The following is an 18,594-nucleotide window of genomic DNA, read 5'->3' on the forward strand; positions in this document are numbered from 1 at the left end:
CTTTCGCCCGTATACCGACTTTACAGGCAACCAATTTTTTTTAATCTTCGAAAATTAAAATGAAATCGCGATTACGTAGTACTTACCGAAGTACCTCGCACGTAATCGGTAAAACGATGATAAATAAAATAAGTACATAACCCTGCACGCTATTTCGGCTCGCACTTGACTTATTTTTATATTTCTAGCGAATGACGCAAATAGAATGTATTCTTGTCCTCATAAATTGTGTAGGTATTCCGTATTTGAATTACATAAAAAATCATGTATAAAAGATCCATAAACTCAACCCTGTTTAGGTCTACAAAAGGAGAACCAATTAGCATTTAATAATTTTCATTCAAATTTGAACTCAGGGTGGGTGGACCTGAGGTCGTAATACTGGTTTATTGACGGCCTAGTTGCGCAGTGGGCAGCGACACTAGGCCGTCTTTCTGGCCGAGTCGTAGTATACTTATTTATTTATCGTATTTGATTTAGGACAAAAAAATTAGGAAAACGGTTGTCCTAAAGGCCAACCATGCAACTTCCCGCTAATTCCATACTTATTTTGTTCTTCGAGCTCAAAAGTCTGATAGAAGTTTCATAAAGCAATATTTAACGGATTTTTAAACTTCAACTTAGAAATTTAGATTCTTAGCGGGAAGTTAAAAAAAATAACATTATTCTATTATAGAGAATTAGTAGGGTGGTTCACTCTTCAGGTCCTTTCTTTAATTTTCCGTTAATTTCATACGTAAGTGCTCAAAACTGAATTTATTACGTCGTTTTTGAGCTCTTCGAGCTCGAAAGTCTCATAGAAATTTCATAAAACACAATTTTTTAATTCTCTAATTGCTATAACTTTTGAACGAATCATCCGATTTTCACGCGGTTGCCGGCATTCGACGCAGCTTATTAAGTCCTATAAAGTAGATCAAAAATAATTCAGACTAAAATTTTAAAATAATTCTAAATAAAACGCTTTATTCGGATTTTTTTCGTTTTTGATATCTCTCGAACGGATCAACCGATTTCGACCGCACCGCCGGCGATCGATAAGGTTTATCTAGAGGTGATTAGTTTTGGGAATCGATCGGTAGAGTCGTTTAAAAGTTATTCTATAAAAACAGTTTTTCAAAATTTTTATTTTTGAGATTTCTCGGAATCTATCGGTCCGAATCGATCTCGAAATTGTAGAGAATCTAAGTTTAGTGAAGCCCTTTCGAATGCCGCCAATTGCGATCCAATCGAACAAGCCTTTCAAAAGTTATGAGAGGTTTACATACATACATACCTACACATACACATACACGCACACACACACACGCATACATACAGACAGGAAAGCTTTCTAGGACCTCAAATCGTCGACATCTGATGAAAACTCGATTTTTGAAAAACGTGTCGAAACAAATAACTTCCCAACTTTTGAAAATTTAAAATTTTCCTATCGGGAAGTTAAAAATATTGGTAGGTAGGTTACCTAGCTATCTAAATGCATGCAATAAATTCAATTAAAGTCAAGTAGGTACCTAAATTATTATATAACGTTGTACGTTATAATTCCACGTTATGTGAGTGCTATTAAAATGAAAACGATAACACTCTTATGAAAAATATGATGAACTAGCCGATATCGGTAAAATCGTCCACGTTTCTCGTTTAAATAAAAGCAACCCAAAATACAACTAAAAATTCGACATTTCCTAAACTCTGTAGGAATGATCTGTTTCTCCGAAATGAAGGTTCTGCCTGATGATTATGTACATCGCCATTGACCATTGACGAGTTTGTGCATATTATGGTTACTCATAGTGCGACGTTTGGTTATATCAATATTGTAGATAGTTACATACAATACAGGCTATTAAGGTCACAAGTAAGAATATTATTCTGTCGGCAGGAGTTTGACTCGGTTGCTGGTTCGAAGAAATCCCGTTCTCTGTGTACTATCGCAAGATTGAAGAAGGCCTCGGCCCGTCGCGCAAGCAATTTATCAAAATTCAGTCAGCTACGCGCCTGTAAAGAGTAGATCAATTGAATGAAACGCAACTCAACAGCGTAACATGGATTAGTTTATTGACATAACGCCGCGCCAGCGGTGGCCTCAGAACCGGGACGCGACGCCGCCGCCGCGACTGTCGGCGTGCGACAGCAGCGCGTCGCCGCGCTGGCGCACGAAGTTGACGGCGGGCGGCTGCGGCGCGGGCGGCGCGGCGGGCTCGGGCCGCAGCGCGCCCGCCAGCGGCAGCAGGCGCGCGCGCTCCACCGCGCCCGCCGCGTCGCCGCCCGCCAGCAGCGCCGCCGCGCCCTGCGCCAGCGCGCCCGCCGCCTCCGCGCCCAGCACGAACCGCGTGCCTGCGCACGCGCGGCGTCACTGCCGGCCACCAGCAGGCGTGGCAGTTGCTACGACTGCTGTGGGTTCTTGTTGTGATGAGATTGGTTCACATTTGTGAACTTTCGTTTTCATCTTTGGTCCTCGAAATCAAAACCGTTTTTCGTTGCGAAGCGTCGTTCGACGCCATTTCAAACCGGACAAATTTAAACCTGAACTTGAATTTTTCTTCCTCGGATGTTACTTGTTACTTGTGAGAGCTTAAAAAACGGATACAGGGAGAAGGAAAACCATTTTCCTGATAAAATTATCTCGATTGATATCTCTTACACCTTTTGGACATTACATCTATACAATAAATTTTAAAACTAGGCGATTCGAAAGATCAATAACTGAGGAGGTATCTTTGACGGTTAGGAGCGGTGCTATGAACCGATGTCTTTCACAAAACTACGTAAGTAATAGCAACTGACGTCAAAGCAATACCTATGTACAAAATCAAGTAATAATTCATAAAGAATCGTTACTTATGGTCATCGATGCCTGATTACTTCCAGTTATCGATAAAAGCTTTTTTTTATTTTGTTAGCTGTACTGCACGTAGGTACGTAGCACTCGGTTCACATGGGGGTAAATGGAAAATCGTAGCCTACAAATACGGTAAATCCTACGGGGGGAAGTCGCCTGCAACATGCCGCCCCGTGTCCAGCAACCTGAGGCGTAAAGCCTCAAGCGACTGTGTGACATTTATTGTGTCCAGTCGGAGTCAGCTGCTCACCGCATACGTGCTGGTCGGCGATGATGGCGGGCGCGAGGTCCAGCGGCGCAGCGGGCTCGTCCCTCGTCCACGCGACCGCAGCCGAGTCCGTCGTCGAGTCCACAGAGGAGCCGAAAGGCGTCGAAAGGCCGCTGCGTAAACAATAGGTATCTCTAACTCTTTTCGGACTCTGGCGTCGCGTGCTTATGAGAGGAAGAGGGCGCTTACGTGACGAGCGCCGCGTAGGTGTCCCGCGGGTCCACGACGGCCAGCCCGCTCGCCACGCCGCCGGGCGCCGCCGCGCCGCCGTCCGCCTGCGCCATGCCGGCCAGCGCGCTGCAACCGAACCCGCTCTACAAGCTCTGATCCGCGGCCAGCCGGGACCGCGGGGCAGCCATATGCAACCGCCTCACCTGTGCAGGGCGGTGAGGTTGGCCAGCGCGGCCCGCAGCGCCGGCAGCGCGCGCGCGCCCGCGCCCGCCGCCCACACGCGCCACGCGCCCGCGCGCTCCGCGCCGCCCAGCGACCAACGCACGCCGCTGGCGCACCGCCACGCCGCGCACAGCTCTGCAACCACGCCAGCCGGTACTGAACGACTTCAAAAGGGTTGAATGAAAATACCAAAACTAACCACTGCTATTTTTAACTTAAATATTCAATATTTTACATTTATAGTAGATACTCTACTTGGTATTATTCTGTGATGTAACCGTGGCTCTATGGTGCGAATCACATGTCGAATGAGTTGGGGAAAAATTATTTTCGCATTATAGTATGTATGAACTTGTAATAAAATCTCTTTGGCTTTACTATTTGTATCTGGCTGGTTTCGGTATCATTAAAAGTTTAAATTTTAAAGAAGATAATTCCAAATTCGAATTAGGAAAATGTGTGATTTTTATTTGTTTTTCTTACTGAGAAGATGAGTGAATCTAATGAAGAAATTCAATGAATTTTAAAATTTTACTACAAAAAAGGTAAAAATGCGATGCAAGCCGCGAAAAAAATTTGCGATGTTTATGGACCTAGTGCAGCTACTGTGAGAGTAGCACAAATTTGGTTTAGGCGTTTTCAATCCGGAAATTTTGATGTCAAAGATGCACCTCGCTCTGGACTACGGATAAAATGGATGCCATTTTTGAAAAAGTGGAGCAAGATCGGCATATCAATACATTGCCGTGATGTGCTGTGACACTATTTGGCACTTGTCTAAGTACATCGTAGTTGATGTGATGTTTGTATTTTCATTATGACGTGATAATTTAAATATTGCTAATGGACACATTAGCAATATTTAAACTCATAAAACCCGATAATTAGACATAATTATTATTGGGTTTGATTTTTTTATACCTATCAAAAACTCCAGTTACCTATCCACAAATGTGTTATTTTATTAAAAACAATGTCGCTAAAGAATGTCCCGTCTCGACTTTCCGATAACTACTTACTGAGGTGTTAGGTTATCAATAATTAATAATCATAGTTAAATTTCATTGAACAATAACATAAATATTATGCTATTATTAACCATAATATTATGTACCTACTCATCTATCTACTTGCTTATCTCAAGAACTACTCAACTTGCCAAAGATATGGAATTGTAATGTAGGCCGATCCCAGTCTCGGTTCATATTACTAACATATAAAAACAATGTTCGCCACCCGAAATGTGACTGAAGTACAAATTGAAATATGCTGGTACTGGTTACCTGCTGCGTCAAAGAGTTACTCCGCGTTGCCGCCCACGGCTGGGCTGAGGTGGCTCTATAAAGTCCACACTCGCACCGCTTGTCTGTCGTGGCTTTCGCTAACACTTTACCGTCAGCTGAGCGTAGAGTGTCACGTAGGATGTCAGGCCGTCATTTAATGCTTTCAATGAATGCATGTAGTTAGCGCTATGTTAAGCTCATTGTTGAACTAAACCGATGTCAGTTTTTGTTAATTTTATTACTTGAGCCGGTGAACTTCGTATCGTCAATGAATTACTAGCGCGCACTCGGCGCTCGGTTGCCAGCGGCAAGGCGCACGTCTCGCCGGGTCGGGGCGCTAGTACAAGTGAGGGGCGGTACCGCTGCTCGTGTTGCTCTGCAGCGCCTCCAGGTAGGCCGCCAGCGCGGGCTCGGCGCGCCGCGCGCCCGCCGCGTAGCCGCCGCGCCCGCGCGCCGCCGCCGCCGCCGCCAGCGCCGCCGACACCGGGTAGCCCGCCCTGCGCACGGCCGCCGCGTTGGCGTTGAGTTCAGCACACGTTCAGTTATTGCCACGTAAGAGCGCCGCGCCGCTCACCTGGCCAGCGCCGCCGCCGGGCGCAGCGCGTCGGCCCAGGGCAGCGCGCCGAAGCGCGCGTGCAGCGCCGCCAGCGCCAGCAGCAGGCGCGGCGGCCGGCCCGCGCGCTCGTCCGGCTCGCCGCCCCACTCCGCGACCGCGGGCGCCTGCGTGCGGGAGGCCCTGTAGTCCCAGTAGAGCAATGCCCCGCTTCTGCAATATTAAATATAGTAAAAGTAAAGTTTGAATTTCGATATATTTCTATGGTTCTAAGCCTTATTATAGAAAAATGGATCGAAAAAAAACGTATTTCAAGTAGGCATTCTTTAACAGCACCCGATAACCTGCTTGTAGCAACTAGACCGCCGCGGCGGCGCGGGCTGTGCGGAAGAAAAGTAACATAAATAAAATATGTTTTACGACGATACACACATCGACATTAGAGTAAGGGTTGCTATAATGCAGTAAGTAAGTACTTTTTATGTTATTTCTACAAATAATTTACATAAATACTTTTAATATAGAGATAAATACCCAGACTCGGTACAACATTCACATTTATGACACAAACATTTGACCGAGAAGAAGCCGGCAAGAAACACAGAAGTTTCTCATTTCCAACATCGACATTTTAAAACTTTTTTTCTTCTTGTGGAAGATGAGAGCGGAGTTGACATTTGCCTATAGCTATGCATTAGTACGTATGATATTCTCAGATACGGTTTGAAAACTGGAATCAATGGTTTCTTATTGTTGTGTAAATTTCAAGTTGCCAGTCACACGCAGACAAGGAATAGAAGGATTAGAAACTCCACTTCACTGTTTTCTAAATTAATGATAGAAATCACATTAAGCATGTCCAACGGTCGCACACTGCCAACCCACGATGGCGCCCCGCCTCGCTTCCGGGCGGCTGGTTCCGCTGACAGCGCCGCGCCAGCAGTCCGCCGCGCCGCCGCTAGTTGTGCAACGAGGGAATTGCTCAATGGCTTGTGAATGTTGCGATTTATAGCCACCGGCTTCGATACTACTTGCACTGCAGAGACTACACTTTTCACATGTTGGTTATATATTATGCTTTTAACTATTTTCTTCAACCTTCCCATGATTTTACGTCTAATTCTTCTATCTTAATTTCTTATCACAGGATTAAGAACATACATAATCCTTATTCAGCCATCATTTCATGCAGTGCATTGTGTTTAAAAACAGAGAACATGGTTCGAGCACGTCTCACTTCACACCCGCAGAATGTTGATTAAATTGAATTGTGATTTAATTGAATAAATATGCTAACCGAATTAATTAAAAAAAAGCTTTGTATATAATTAGGTACACTTGTTATCGGCGCCATCTATTACTAATCTACCAAATGAATTGTTTCGAGAGAAAGCTCGCGTTGCTACATAGTTCAATAAGCCAGACACAGATGGCTCTGTACTAAAATATATTATATTAAAATAATTATAACCTAAGAAGAAATTTTACAAAACTGAGACAGTAATAAATAGGGGGCAACAACTTGTGCATATGTTAAAAACCACGCATTTTCTTTGTTCATACGGTTCAATATTTCTTCAATTTTCGCATGTTTTATTTTTTATTAGGTACATACTGTTTAAAATATTATTATTTCTTGGTTACAACTGATCCAAAAGTTAATAATTTTTCCGGAATTAAGCGTAGGCATAATTTATATGTATTTTCTACACAATATATCTAGTCGGGATAGTGATGAAAATGCCTATTCCTAAATAATAACATCAACTGTATCGTAGATCAGCTGTATTCATAAAATTATAATAATAGTTTTAGTAAATCTAAGAGGTTCCGATAGATAAACCACGAGAAATATATGTGTTTTTGGATACATTATAAGAGGGGACACGTACGCGTCCAGCGACGTGCGATGCGGCGCCAGCACGGCCAGGCACAGCGCGGCGGCGGCGGCGGCGTCGGCGGCGCGCCCGCCCGCGCGCAGAGCCGCCGCGCCGGGCTCCGAGCACGCCGCGCCCGCCGACACCGCGCCGTGCGGCACCACCTGCAGCACGAGCGGCCCGACTCAGGACTTGGGCGGATGGCAGGAGTGTAAAGTGATTTTCCCCGTTCGATTTACCCAGCTTCCCGACAGACAATCTAACACCGAACGCATTGCTGTTTTTGTGGAACTATTTGCAACATGCAGTGAGTTGCTAATTTTTTCCACAGGCGTTTTTAATTTTTACCCAGTTAATTAAGACACTTGACCGCACTCGGCCGGCGTGGCAGAGTACGCTCTAAACCTGTAATGGGTTCATAATGTTGAAGTAATATTATTTTTGAAGTAATAGTCGGGGATCAGATGACCGACCGGGAGTTAGGGTTGCGTTCTCGCTGGCCGCTGAGAGTGCGTGCCGGTGTCCACTGACCTCGTAGTCCCCGTAGTGTATCTGCGTCAGCAGCGCCGCCGTGACGGCCAGCGTGAGCGCGGCGAAGGCGCCGAGCACGAGGCGCGGCCCGCCGCAGCGCCGCGCCGCGCGCGCGCCCGCCTGCAGCGGCACGTCCTCGCGCAGCTCCACCGCGCCTGCTCAGCGGGACAGCGCCCGCTCCGATTACAATCACAGAAGATTGTCTATGGAGGCCACCAAACTTAGGATAAACAGAACTAAAACTAATCTAAAGTTACATGGATTCCTTAAGCACGCCCTAGTCAAGCGGCAGTTTTATTCCATTACTGAATACCAGACATAATGCTGTCCCGCCCGGCTCGCTCATCTCATTGCTCAGTGCCGCGGTCCATATTATTTTCCCATTCTCCGCCGTATGGTGTGCCCTGAAGGTATACCGTATAAACGCTTGCTTCTTTCACCTGGTAGGCCCAAAATCGACCCTCCCTATCAGCTTTACTACACTGCTTGCCGCTGACTAACCTAATCGAGTATTATCTGCATTTTTCGCAGCGTGCACAGATTTTTTTGCCTGTACTCGGTTCAGGTGAGATTCGGCATCCGTTTTCAGCACCAAAACTCATAAGCATCGATTGTCTTACTCTCTCTTGGGCAATCCGAATGAGGTCCGAGTTTCAGCTCCATAAAAAAATGGAGAAGATGAGTGAGCCTACTTGGTGTGTTTTCGAAATTTTCGAGATGCACGTCCGACAGACATACTTGACGTTTCGAAAGTGCTTATATTAGACCTACTTGAATTAAATGAATTTTGATTATTTTTTAATTTTGATCTTTCCATAAGTGCTGGGACATAAAATTCCTTTTTATTGACTAATGCTTCGCAACTCTTCACTGAATTACAAGGTTATATAACCATTTAAAATTCAGCTTTACGAGAATCTACGCGAGGTTAGAAAGAAATAGGTACCATGTATTGAATCGGTTATAGTTTTTAAATTATTTCTGTTTTATTAATTAAAATTAAGCATGCTACCCCTATAACATAGCTATCTAGCTTTCTAGAGATGAAAAGCGTTTTCAGAAATTCAACGCAGATAAAGTGGCGGGCAGCCGCTAGTAAATAATGATTTGTTTCAACTTTCATGCCACGCTACCTCGCACTGTGTCGATGGTATTCACTCGATTACCAAGTCGCTACTGCTAAGTTTTATCAGAACCCCTCGGTTGGGACGCGAACGTATTTCCACGAAAGCTAAAACGTGTTCTCAAAAAGTTTAATTAGATAGGTATTCAAAGAGAAATGAATATATTTATCTTCCGAACATTTTGGCTGCGTGTTTGTACTTGATGGAGAAATAACTTTATTATTGGAAGTAGGTGCTAGGTAAGTACCTACCGCTTTACTGAAATAACAAAAATAAGCAGTAAAATTTAAGGACTTCGACCCACCCACCGACGCAACAAGAGAGGTGGTAGGTACCTACGTATGTTTAACATGTATGTCACCAAGGCATCGTTACTGCGAAACGGATGAATTGATTTTGATTCAGTTTTTATTATTTGCAAGGTGACTTGCAAGCCATAAAAACAACAAAAACAATTTTGTGTTCTAACCTTTCATTAAATAAAATCTATTTCGGTGTTGTAACTTTTAAGATCATCGGTTCCTTTCTGCTTGGTTAAGGGCTGGGAGCATGTTCCACAGGTCAAGTGGATTCGGCTGTGATACTTTAGCAAGTTGACATTGCTCAAGCGATTACAGTTGTTGATGTGGGCGGCTTAAAATAATGAAACATGGCTGGTGGAACACCACGTGCGTGCTGAGACAATTTTAAATTAAAATCGTTAACACACAACACTTCAAACTTCATCTGTTTATACTTGCCAGTTTATTAAGCGATATTACATTATTTTATTAACATATAGATACGGTCTTAGTTTTTACTTCTTTAAGTTTTATATATCTACATAATAGCGACCTACCCCGGCTTTGCACGGATAGTTATAAATTTGAATATTTTATTTATTTAAAAAAAGACTTTTTGTGACTTACATCCTATCCTATCCTACTATCCTTCCTATCGTATCCTATCCTATCCTACTAATATTATAAAAGTCAATGTAAGTTTGTTTGTTACGCTTTCACGCAAAAACTACTTAACCGATCCTCATGAAACTTTGTACACATATTCTCGGAAGTGTTAATAGTAATATAGGAAACTTTTTATTCCGACATTATGCTTAGCTCTCCTTTGGGAGAGTGGATGAAAGTGTTTGACGATTTTACACCATAACTCCGACAAATTATAACCGATTTAAATAATTATTTTTGTACTATAGAGGTTATAATGTGTTTAATTTGCCCAAACTGTGGTTGGAGGACAGAACTCCTTAGCGGACAGCAGCAAACCCCTCGTTTAAGGCTTAGTGATACTGAATAGTTTAATTTTTTTTAGAACTACAACTTAATTAATGGCACATCAAAAACAAAATCAGCTAGTTAACATATAATATAAAAATCTAACATATGCTGTCGCTCACTTTTCTCTCAACGAGCTCTAAACCTTTTCTCTAATATTATATATCATCATCGAAAGGTTGACGCTCCCCCCTTTTTTTTGGACATAGTTTGCCAAGCCAACTATTAAGAAAAAGCAACGCGAAAATTTATTTTTCGCGTCAATATAGCCTTGTAAAAGAATTTTCAAAATCGGTTAAGTAGATCTAGAGATTTCCCTCTCCAGCCTCACAAACTTTACCTCTTTATAATATTAGGTAAGTATAGATTAATGTTAGCTTATTGAGATATGTATAAGAATGCGTCTATCATGCGTCACTCCTCTCTGCGGTATGATTATTATTACTATTTAATATTTCTTCTTCCTCGTAACTATAACATAATGTGCCTTGAGAACGTCTGCCCTAAAATTGCACGTCACTAATTGTCCTCCGAATTATGCACCTATCGAATCGACGCCCAAGAAGCTTCACTTCTTTATAGTATCTACACAGTATTATGTGTTGTGTCTTAGTGCGTTAATGAATAACCTACCCCGCCGAAGGAAGCCAAACAAAAGTGCCGAGGTAGAGATTCCAACGTATTAGATATTATTATGACTTTGGAATCGTTCCTGCAACACCGATGTGCTATATGTGTGTGATATATTTTGAGACAACTTATTTATTGCTTTGGTGCGACGATGTATAAACGTTGACATCATGTATTTTTCTCGAAGTGGTTGTCCTCCGACGAAGGGGGTGTTGTATGATATCGTAGCGTTCAGACGGATAGGCTAATCTATCAATACTTATAATAAAACTGTAACTGGAAGAAAATTGAAAATGAAAATTTTTGATCGGGGGATGCTTCTTTTAATATAGGAATAATTCTTTTTTTATTTAAAAGTAAACACTATCAAGCATGTATCGTCTAATTTTAATGAAGATCTGATAAATATTGTCGGAGATAAAATACATAACTCTTCACAGATACCGGTACTCGCAAGGTTATGGGACAACGATCGAATGCATGCGTACCATCTTACTAATATTATAAATACGAAAGTTTGTGAGCATGGATATATGGATGGATGAATGCATGTATGGATGGATGGTTTTAGTGTATATTTTACTATGGTTTTCTGTAAATTGTCTGAACTATAACGATGTTTTCTAAAGACTGACTTAGAGTTTTACTGGCGCACGCAGATTGATGATACATTCAAACAATGGACTACATGAATATCTACAAAAGAATCCGCGAGGCTGTATTATGTCTTAATGTTATGGTTAAGTCACAATAACTGCTTTTTCTATAATTTTTCATTAAAAACACGGATATAATCGTAAGATGTTGACATTCCTATAATGATAGTAATCCTTATCCAAATAAATAGTTTCATTAATATTTATAATTTTCATTATATACCTGCAAATTCTTTTTGAATAGCTATCGCTTAGAAATTGCGTCGGGTATAGAAACGCAAAAAGCAAGAAAAATTTAGCGGGCCGCCGGCCGTGAATAACACAGTTTGGAAATTAAACTGAACCTGGTAGGTGGCGCTGCAAACTAGTTTGTAGGTTTTTTTAAGATAGTAAAACGTCTAATAACCGATTAGGTGCAGACGAAGTTGCGCGGGTCAGCTAGTTTGAAATAAAAGTATATCCTACATTACATAATACTATGAGGCAATTTTTAGATAATATGTTTTATGTTCTAGGCGGCAATCGTAAATTTTATCTTTTTGTCGCAATGTACCAGGAGTCGCTGTGACAGTTGTTGGTTTTGTTCGCAGTTCATTTGAACATTATTAAGTGCCTACTTATATGGAACCCACCGGCTGCTCGTGTAGATAGTTTGGCAGGGATGATCAGATGCGAATGAAATGATGCTGGGAATCAACTTATACTGTATATTGTATATTGCGACGACGACAGCCGCCGGCGCGGAAATGAAAGATGTTCGCAGTGATACGTGCCGGCGCGGATCCGATCAGTGATTCGTTCTCGAAAGAGTTATCTATATTTGTTGGTATTTCAACGTTCTTGCCTTTATTCCAACTTCCAACGGAGGGTTGTGTTTGAAGCGCCACGGGAAGCGCGCAAAATCAACAATTTATAATGCAAAGATTGAACGATTCATTATTGCCAACGTGCGGCCTTCATCCAATCATTTAAAGAAAATTATAATTCATTAGTTGAGCTCATCACTTACCACCAGGTGTGATTGTACTCAAGCGCTGGTCTGTTGCATATTATTTTAACTGTATAGATTAGCGCTTGACCACAATCCCACATGTTGGAAAGTGTAGATGTGGCCTAAGATGGGACGCGCTTGCCCAGAGGATGCCTGTCCACTCTTGTTTTAAAGATAGGAACGCAATTTCTAAGAATTAGGAAACACAGAACTCGGAAGGGTGTTCCAAACCCCAGCCATGCGTATAAGAAAAGAAGATGCAAATGCATTGCACTTCGTGCAAGTTTTTGGGATGTTAACAACATAGGGGTGAAAACCCGGCCGGTGCCTCGCAGCGCGATGGTAGAATGGTGAGGAGGTGATTGTAACGCATTAACCCTTATTTAACAATTTTTTCCGTTGCTGCAGTCATTTTTATAACAGTTTCCTTTAAAAAACGATTATTTCGATGCCTATTATGTCAATGGATGGAATGGAATGAGGTTCATATTTTGGCCTTACAGTAATGATTATTATCGATTCGCGTTTGAGATGTTGTCACAAAACATTATACTGCGTAATCCATAATTAAGTCAAAATTTTAATTTTGCTTCACATCTAAAAGATGTATTTATGGTGATCAATCTTACTAGAGCAAAGCTGACTACCTGGCGTCGCTTGTAGATCGGGACTGGACATGTCGCCTGCGTACAAATAGCTTTCCTTCTCAAGTAGACCTGCAAAATTTAAATATATCGGTTTCGTATTATCAAAAATGGTCACTAATCGGACGAAATCTGAATAATAGACTCGATTGACAGGTCTTTGACTATCAGGTCATTCAGCTCAAGAGCCATATAGAATTGTATAATAGGTTGGGGAAAAAGTCTTTTTGCATTAGTTTGTATGAACTTGTATAAAAATCTCTTTGCTATACTATTTGTTCTGTTCTATATCTGGCTGGTTTTGGTATCATTAAAAGTTTAAATTTTAAAGAAGATAAATCCAAATTCAAATTAGGAAAATGTGTGATTTTTATTTGTTTTTCGTACTGTGAAGATGAGTAAATCTAATGAAGAAATTCGATACATTTTAAAATTTTACTACAAAATAGGTAAAAATGCGATGCAAGCCGCGAAAAAAATTTGCGATGTTTATGGACCTAGTGCAGCTACTGTGAGAGTAGCACAAATTTGGTTTAAGCGTTTTCAATCCGGAAATTTTGATGTCAAAGATGCACCTCGCTCCGGTCGCCGTATTACGGATAAAATGGATGCTATTTTCGCAACAGTGGAGCAAGATCGGCATATCAGTAGTTACGAAGTAGCTGAAGAACTGAGAATTGACCACAAAACAGTTTTGGGGCATTTCCAAATTACTAGGTACACAAATAGCTGGATATTTGTGTACCTTACGAGCTTACTTAAAGAAACCTAATGAACCGTGTACACATTTGTGATTCTTTATTACGACGAAACCGCACCATTTTTAAAGAAGCTGATAACTGTTTATGAGAAGTGGATCATGTACGACAAGAACGTGCGAAAAAGGTCGTGGTCAAAGGCCGGTCTGGCTTCGCAGACTGTGGTGAAACCCGGGTTAACTCGCAACAAGGTGATGCTGTGTGTGTGGTGGGATTGGAAGGGCATCATTCAATATGAGTTATTACCACCAGACAGGGCCATCGATTCTGAACTCTACTGCAAACAACTGATGAGATTAAAGCAAGAAGTTGAGAGAAAGCGGCCGGAAATAATCAACGGAAGAGGTGTGGTTTTCATCATGATAACGCTAGACCTCACACATCTTTAGCCACTCAGCAAAAATGAGTTTTGCTGGGAGTTAATACATCGCCGTATAGTCCTGACCTTGCACCTTCAGACTTCCACCTGTTTCGGTCTTTTCAAAATTCTTTAGGCAGTGTCAGGTTAACATCACGAGAGGAATGCCAAAACAACTTGTCGCGGTTTTTTGAGAAGCCCCAACATTTCTATAGCAATGGGATTATGTCCCTACCTATAATATGATAAAAAGTTATCGAACAAAATGGTACCTACGTACTCTAGTTAAATGTAAATAAACTATATTAAAAAATGTTTTGAATTTTCTTAAAAAATGCGAGTAAACTTTTTCCCCAACCTAATATATTATATTGTATATGGAGGAGTAATCACATATGACTCGTTCTTGTACATGCCTGTCATATTCTTTTGCCTTTCTCCTAAGTTTTAGAAGATACATACATAATGACATATATACATATATATTATAATTATTAAAAACCAAATCTTTCGGCTAAAGCAATGAAGATATCGTTTCCGTTTCAAGCACGTTGCTATTGTGTATGGACTTAGAGGGTTCCTATTGCACTAGTCTAATTTTGTAGTTTAGTCGGGCGTACCTCGTGCAGCCGCTGGCAATCCGTACAATCCTCAACACTGTATCCATCCGCGATCCGACACCGGGCCGCGGCGTGTAGCGACAAACAAACAGAATAACAAATCTGTCGGGAGGCATGCGCGGCTGGCGGAGCGCGGGCCTCTGACTGCTCGCGGGCGGCGGGGCGCTGCGTCGGCGGCGCTCCTCAGGTATGCGGTGTGCGGAGCGGTGACGTCACGCGCTGTAGCTGCGCCTGCGATCACACGCGTGCTCGCTGCAGCGCGGCAAGCGGCGCGGCGGCAGGCAACTAAATACATCCACTGACCAGGAATACCATCTACTTGTCCCCTGAGGCACCATTAAACAGGAGAACTTTACCCCCGTTTGATATTGTTAGGAAATTATTTCCACCAGTAAACACATGCTCGGAGACTGATTAAAACTGAAGGAGTAGAATAACATTCTCTCCTTTCCCCGTGGAGAAAATGTCTTCATCCGTCGTTGGAGAGTTACAAAAAACGTATGCGTGCAGTGTGAGCGCGAGGCAGCGAGCCGTGCTAGCGCCGTCTCCTTTCGCTGCATGGGTGCGAGGGAGAGGCATTGAACGGTGAGTGACCCGAGGTGCGCGTGCGCCGAATCACTGCGAATTGTGTCTTCAAGTTCAATGCCTGTCGCAATGTCACGTCGCCCTGCACTTTTAAATGACGACTGCCTGAAAAATAGCAATCCTACCTACTTATGTAGTTTTTTTAAGTAATTAAAATGTCACTTGCTTTAACACTAACATCGTGAGGAAACCTGCACGCTTGAAAGTTCTCCATAATCTCGAAGGCGTGTGAAGCCCACCAATCTAAACTGGGCCAGCGTGGTGGACTACGGCCTTCTCATTGTTGGAGAAGACCCGTGCCCCTTGCCCTGTAGTGATAGAAGATATACAGGATGTTTGGTGCATCGTGTGCCAAATCGAATCTGATGATTGGAGGGGTCTTTGGCTATCTCTTCAGCCCTCGTAAAAAAATCTTGCTCAAACGGTTTTTTTTATACTGATTTTAAATTGTTTTTTTAAAAATTGTAAAAATTCTACATTTAAATTTTAATAAAAAATAAAGTTGTTAAGTATTAATTAATTTTCTTTTTAATCTTTAATTTGTAACGTTTTACGCTTCTTTTGAAACTAGAATTACACGCCAGCAACATCTAGTTTTTGTTTTACAGCCCCGCAAAGTTTTTTTTACGTAAAAAAATAAGCTTGAACGTCAACTTTCGGTTTTAATAAAAAAAAAACTAAAAGTGATCATGTTCTTCCAATTTTTTTAAAACATCTCTGGACTGTCCCCTTTCTAATGGTGTGCAATATGCCATGAAAAGTAATTAGTAACATCACTAATTTTCAAATTTTCTATACGGCTTCGGACTACAACTGTAACAATACGTCAAAGATGTCGGGCCTGCATTCGAAACAGGGGTGAACAATTTGAGCAGAATTTGTAAAAATTATGAAATAAATGTTTCAAATGCAATGTATTATTTTTATTTCAAGTAAAACCTACGAAATTTAAAAATTTTACCTGCTTGTGAGTGTTATTTACGCAAACCCTTGTTTTTCTTTCACCTGTTGAATATTAGAAAATTGCGACCAAGTTTAGAAAATTTGAAAATTAGTGATGTTACTAATTACTTTTCATGGCATATTGCACACCATTAGAAAGGGGACAGTCCAGAGATGTTTTAAAAAAATTGGAAGAACATGATCACTTTTAGTTTTTTTTTTATTAAAACCGAAAGTTGACGTTCAAGCTTATTTTTTTACGTAAAAAAAACTTTGCGGGGCTGTAAAACAAAAACTAGATGTTGCTGGCGTGTAATTCTAGTTTCAAAAGAAGCGTAAAACGTTACAAATTAAAGATTAAAAAGAAAATTAATTAATACTTAACAACTTTATTTTTTATTAAAATTTAAATGTAGAATTTTTACAATTTTTAAAAAAACAATTTAAAATCAGTATAAAAAAAACCGTTTGAGCAAGATTTTTTTACGAGGGCTGAAGAGATAGCCAAAGACCCCTCCAATCATCAGATTCGATTTGGCACACGATGCACCAAACATCCTGTATTATTATTAGGTAGGCATCTATTCATGACTTCCTCTTAAATAAGGTCGGAAGGTCTTTCTTACAAGCACACAGTACTTCGATGTACCTACTCGCAACTTCAGTATTGTATCTATGTTATTTAAATAACTTGAAACTTGTGAACAAGCTGTGTCCTGCGATTTACACTGCATTAACTACATCATTTTTTTTATCAATTTGCAGATGAACATAATATAAGTACATAGGTAGGAATACAACTATGTCATCATGGTTTTTTAACAAGCATTTTAAAGTACTAGAGTTTTTCTACAGTAAGCATTAATATCGCTCTATTGTATTTTTGTCGACAAACCTGCGTTTCGAAATAGGTTTGCACGAGAAGCCTTTTTAGTTTACGGGGATTAACGTATTAATGCAGCCTTGAGCCTACATTTACCTTGAAGGTCCATTCTAAATATTGCTGAAGCGATTTATTTAAATCAGATGAGTAATTTCGGAGATAACACCCAAATGATGAGCTTCTCATTTTCCAGTAAAGCGTCGCGCCGCTGACTCGGCCTTAATCGGTACCCCTTCTACCACGACGGTTAAATACCACAAACTGTACTTCATGCTACTTAGCGTGTTATATGTAAGTGTTCTTAGTCAAAGCGCGTCACGGATGGAGCTCGTCTGGGGAGGTACAGCCAGGCTTATTTCTGAAGACATGAGCAAGCCCGGAATGACCAGCTACAACTATACCAATTTTTTTTTAATCCGTTCAGGAGTTTTCACGTGATGGCCGGACAGACAGACCAAAATTAAATAAAAATCTGTTTCGGACTCAGTATCGATTATAAAGCTCAAAATATCGATCAAAATTTTCAAAATATATTAAATGTACAGAAATCATCCAGTTACAGTTTTATTATAAGTATAGATAAGCTTGAAAAGGGGCGGTTATTTCTAAATCGTCTGATACTTTATTTAAAATATTTAGATTTACACTGGCCTATAGTGGATATTATGTTGACAACAGGCAATTGCCTGTTATGGCGAGCCTTGTGGGACACCCATTGAGGTATTTGATCCCTCATTTATGCCTTAATAACATAACCCTTTGGGTTCTATTGCGAGATAAGATGCAACCACATTTAGTGCAACGTTTTGGATACCATATTAGCTTAGCTTAAGAAGAAAGGTTTCATGATCAACACAATCGAAAGCTTTAGATAGATCACAAAAAAACCCATGGCGTTCTGTGAACATTCCCAGGTATCGTAATAATGTTTTATAAGTTTAGCGCCTGCATCCGTTTTGCTACGCCCTTTAGTAAAGCCTAAAGCATAAATACGTATAATATACAAATAAACATCCAGACACTGAAAAACATTCATGCTCATCACACAAACGTTTTCCAGCTGTAGGAATCGAACCCACGGCCTTTTATCTCAGAAAGCAGGGTCGCGGCAAACTGCGCCAATCGGCATTCCGAAATCCGTATTAATTCAATAATAATAGTTTTGCCTAAATTCGTACCTCCGTTGTTCGATATGAATTTGAAATGGAATCTTTCTGCGATCGCATGTAGAAACACCAATAGTCAATACTTTTGCTGCTTAACAGTTAATAATAGGCTAATTATGAAATTACACGTCTCTTGCGACGCGTGTTTGGCTAGTGCTAAGCGTGAGACCCTCTGCGATAACAAGGTTGCTGGAACTTGCGAGCATTCTCGTA

The 18,594-nt window shown here is 41.2% G+C and overlaps 1 protein-coding gene across 1 annotated transcript; it reads right to left on the minus strand.

Annotated features, from left to right (window-relative positions):
- Window positions 1–2,035: 2,035 nt before the first annotated feature.
- Window positions 2,036–15,336, minus strand: LOC120636933 (glutathione hydrolase 6-like). The gene is made up of 10 exons (XM_039908503.1): window positions 14,806–15,336; window positions 13,073–13,141; window positions 7,751–7,905; window positions 7,235–7,383; window positions 5,364–5,555; window positions 5,150–5,286; window positions 3,488–3,641; window positions 3,303–3,410; window positions 3,096–3,226; window positions 2,036–2,340 (listed from the first exon to the last, which is right to left on the minus strand). Exons 2-10 carry the CDS (start codon window positions 13,101–13,103, stop codon window positions 2,090–2,092), a joined length of 1,308 nt encoding a protein of 435 aa, XP_039764437.1. The 5' UTR covers window positions 13,104–13,141; window positions 14,806–15,336; the 3' UTR covers window positions 2,036–2,089.
- Window positions 15,337–18,594: the final 3,258 nt, after the last annotated feature.

Source organism: Pararge aegeria, chromosome 3, assembly GCF_905163445.1.
Source record: "Pararge aegeria chromosome 3, ilParAegt1.1, whole genome shotgun sequence".
NCBI lineage: Eukaryota > Metazoa > Arthropoda > Insecta > Lepidoptera > Nymphalidae > Pararge > Pararge aegeria.

What these genes read in the sequence shown, in the direction of transcription:
- LOC120636933 (XM_039908503.1), bottom strand. Translation starts at nt 13,103, where the DNA reads ATGTCCAGTCCCGATCTACAAGCGACGCCAG. An exon ending in CGATCTACAAGCGACGCCAG is followed by an intron (nt 7,906 to 13,072) that starts GTAGTCAGCTTT and finishes CCCGCTGAGCAG; the next exon opens with GCGCGGTGGAGCTGCGCGAG. An exon ending in AACCTCACCGCCCTGCACAG is followed by an intron (nt 3,411 to 3,487) that starts GTGAGGCGGTTG and finishes GTTCGGTTGCAG; the next exon opens with CGCGCTGGCCGGCATGGCGC.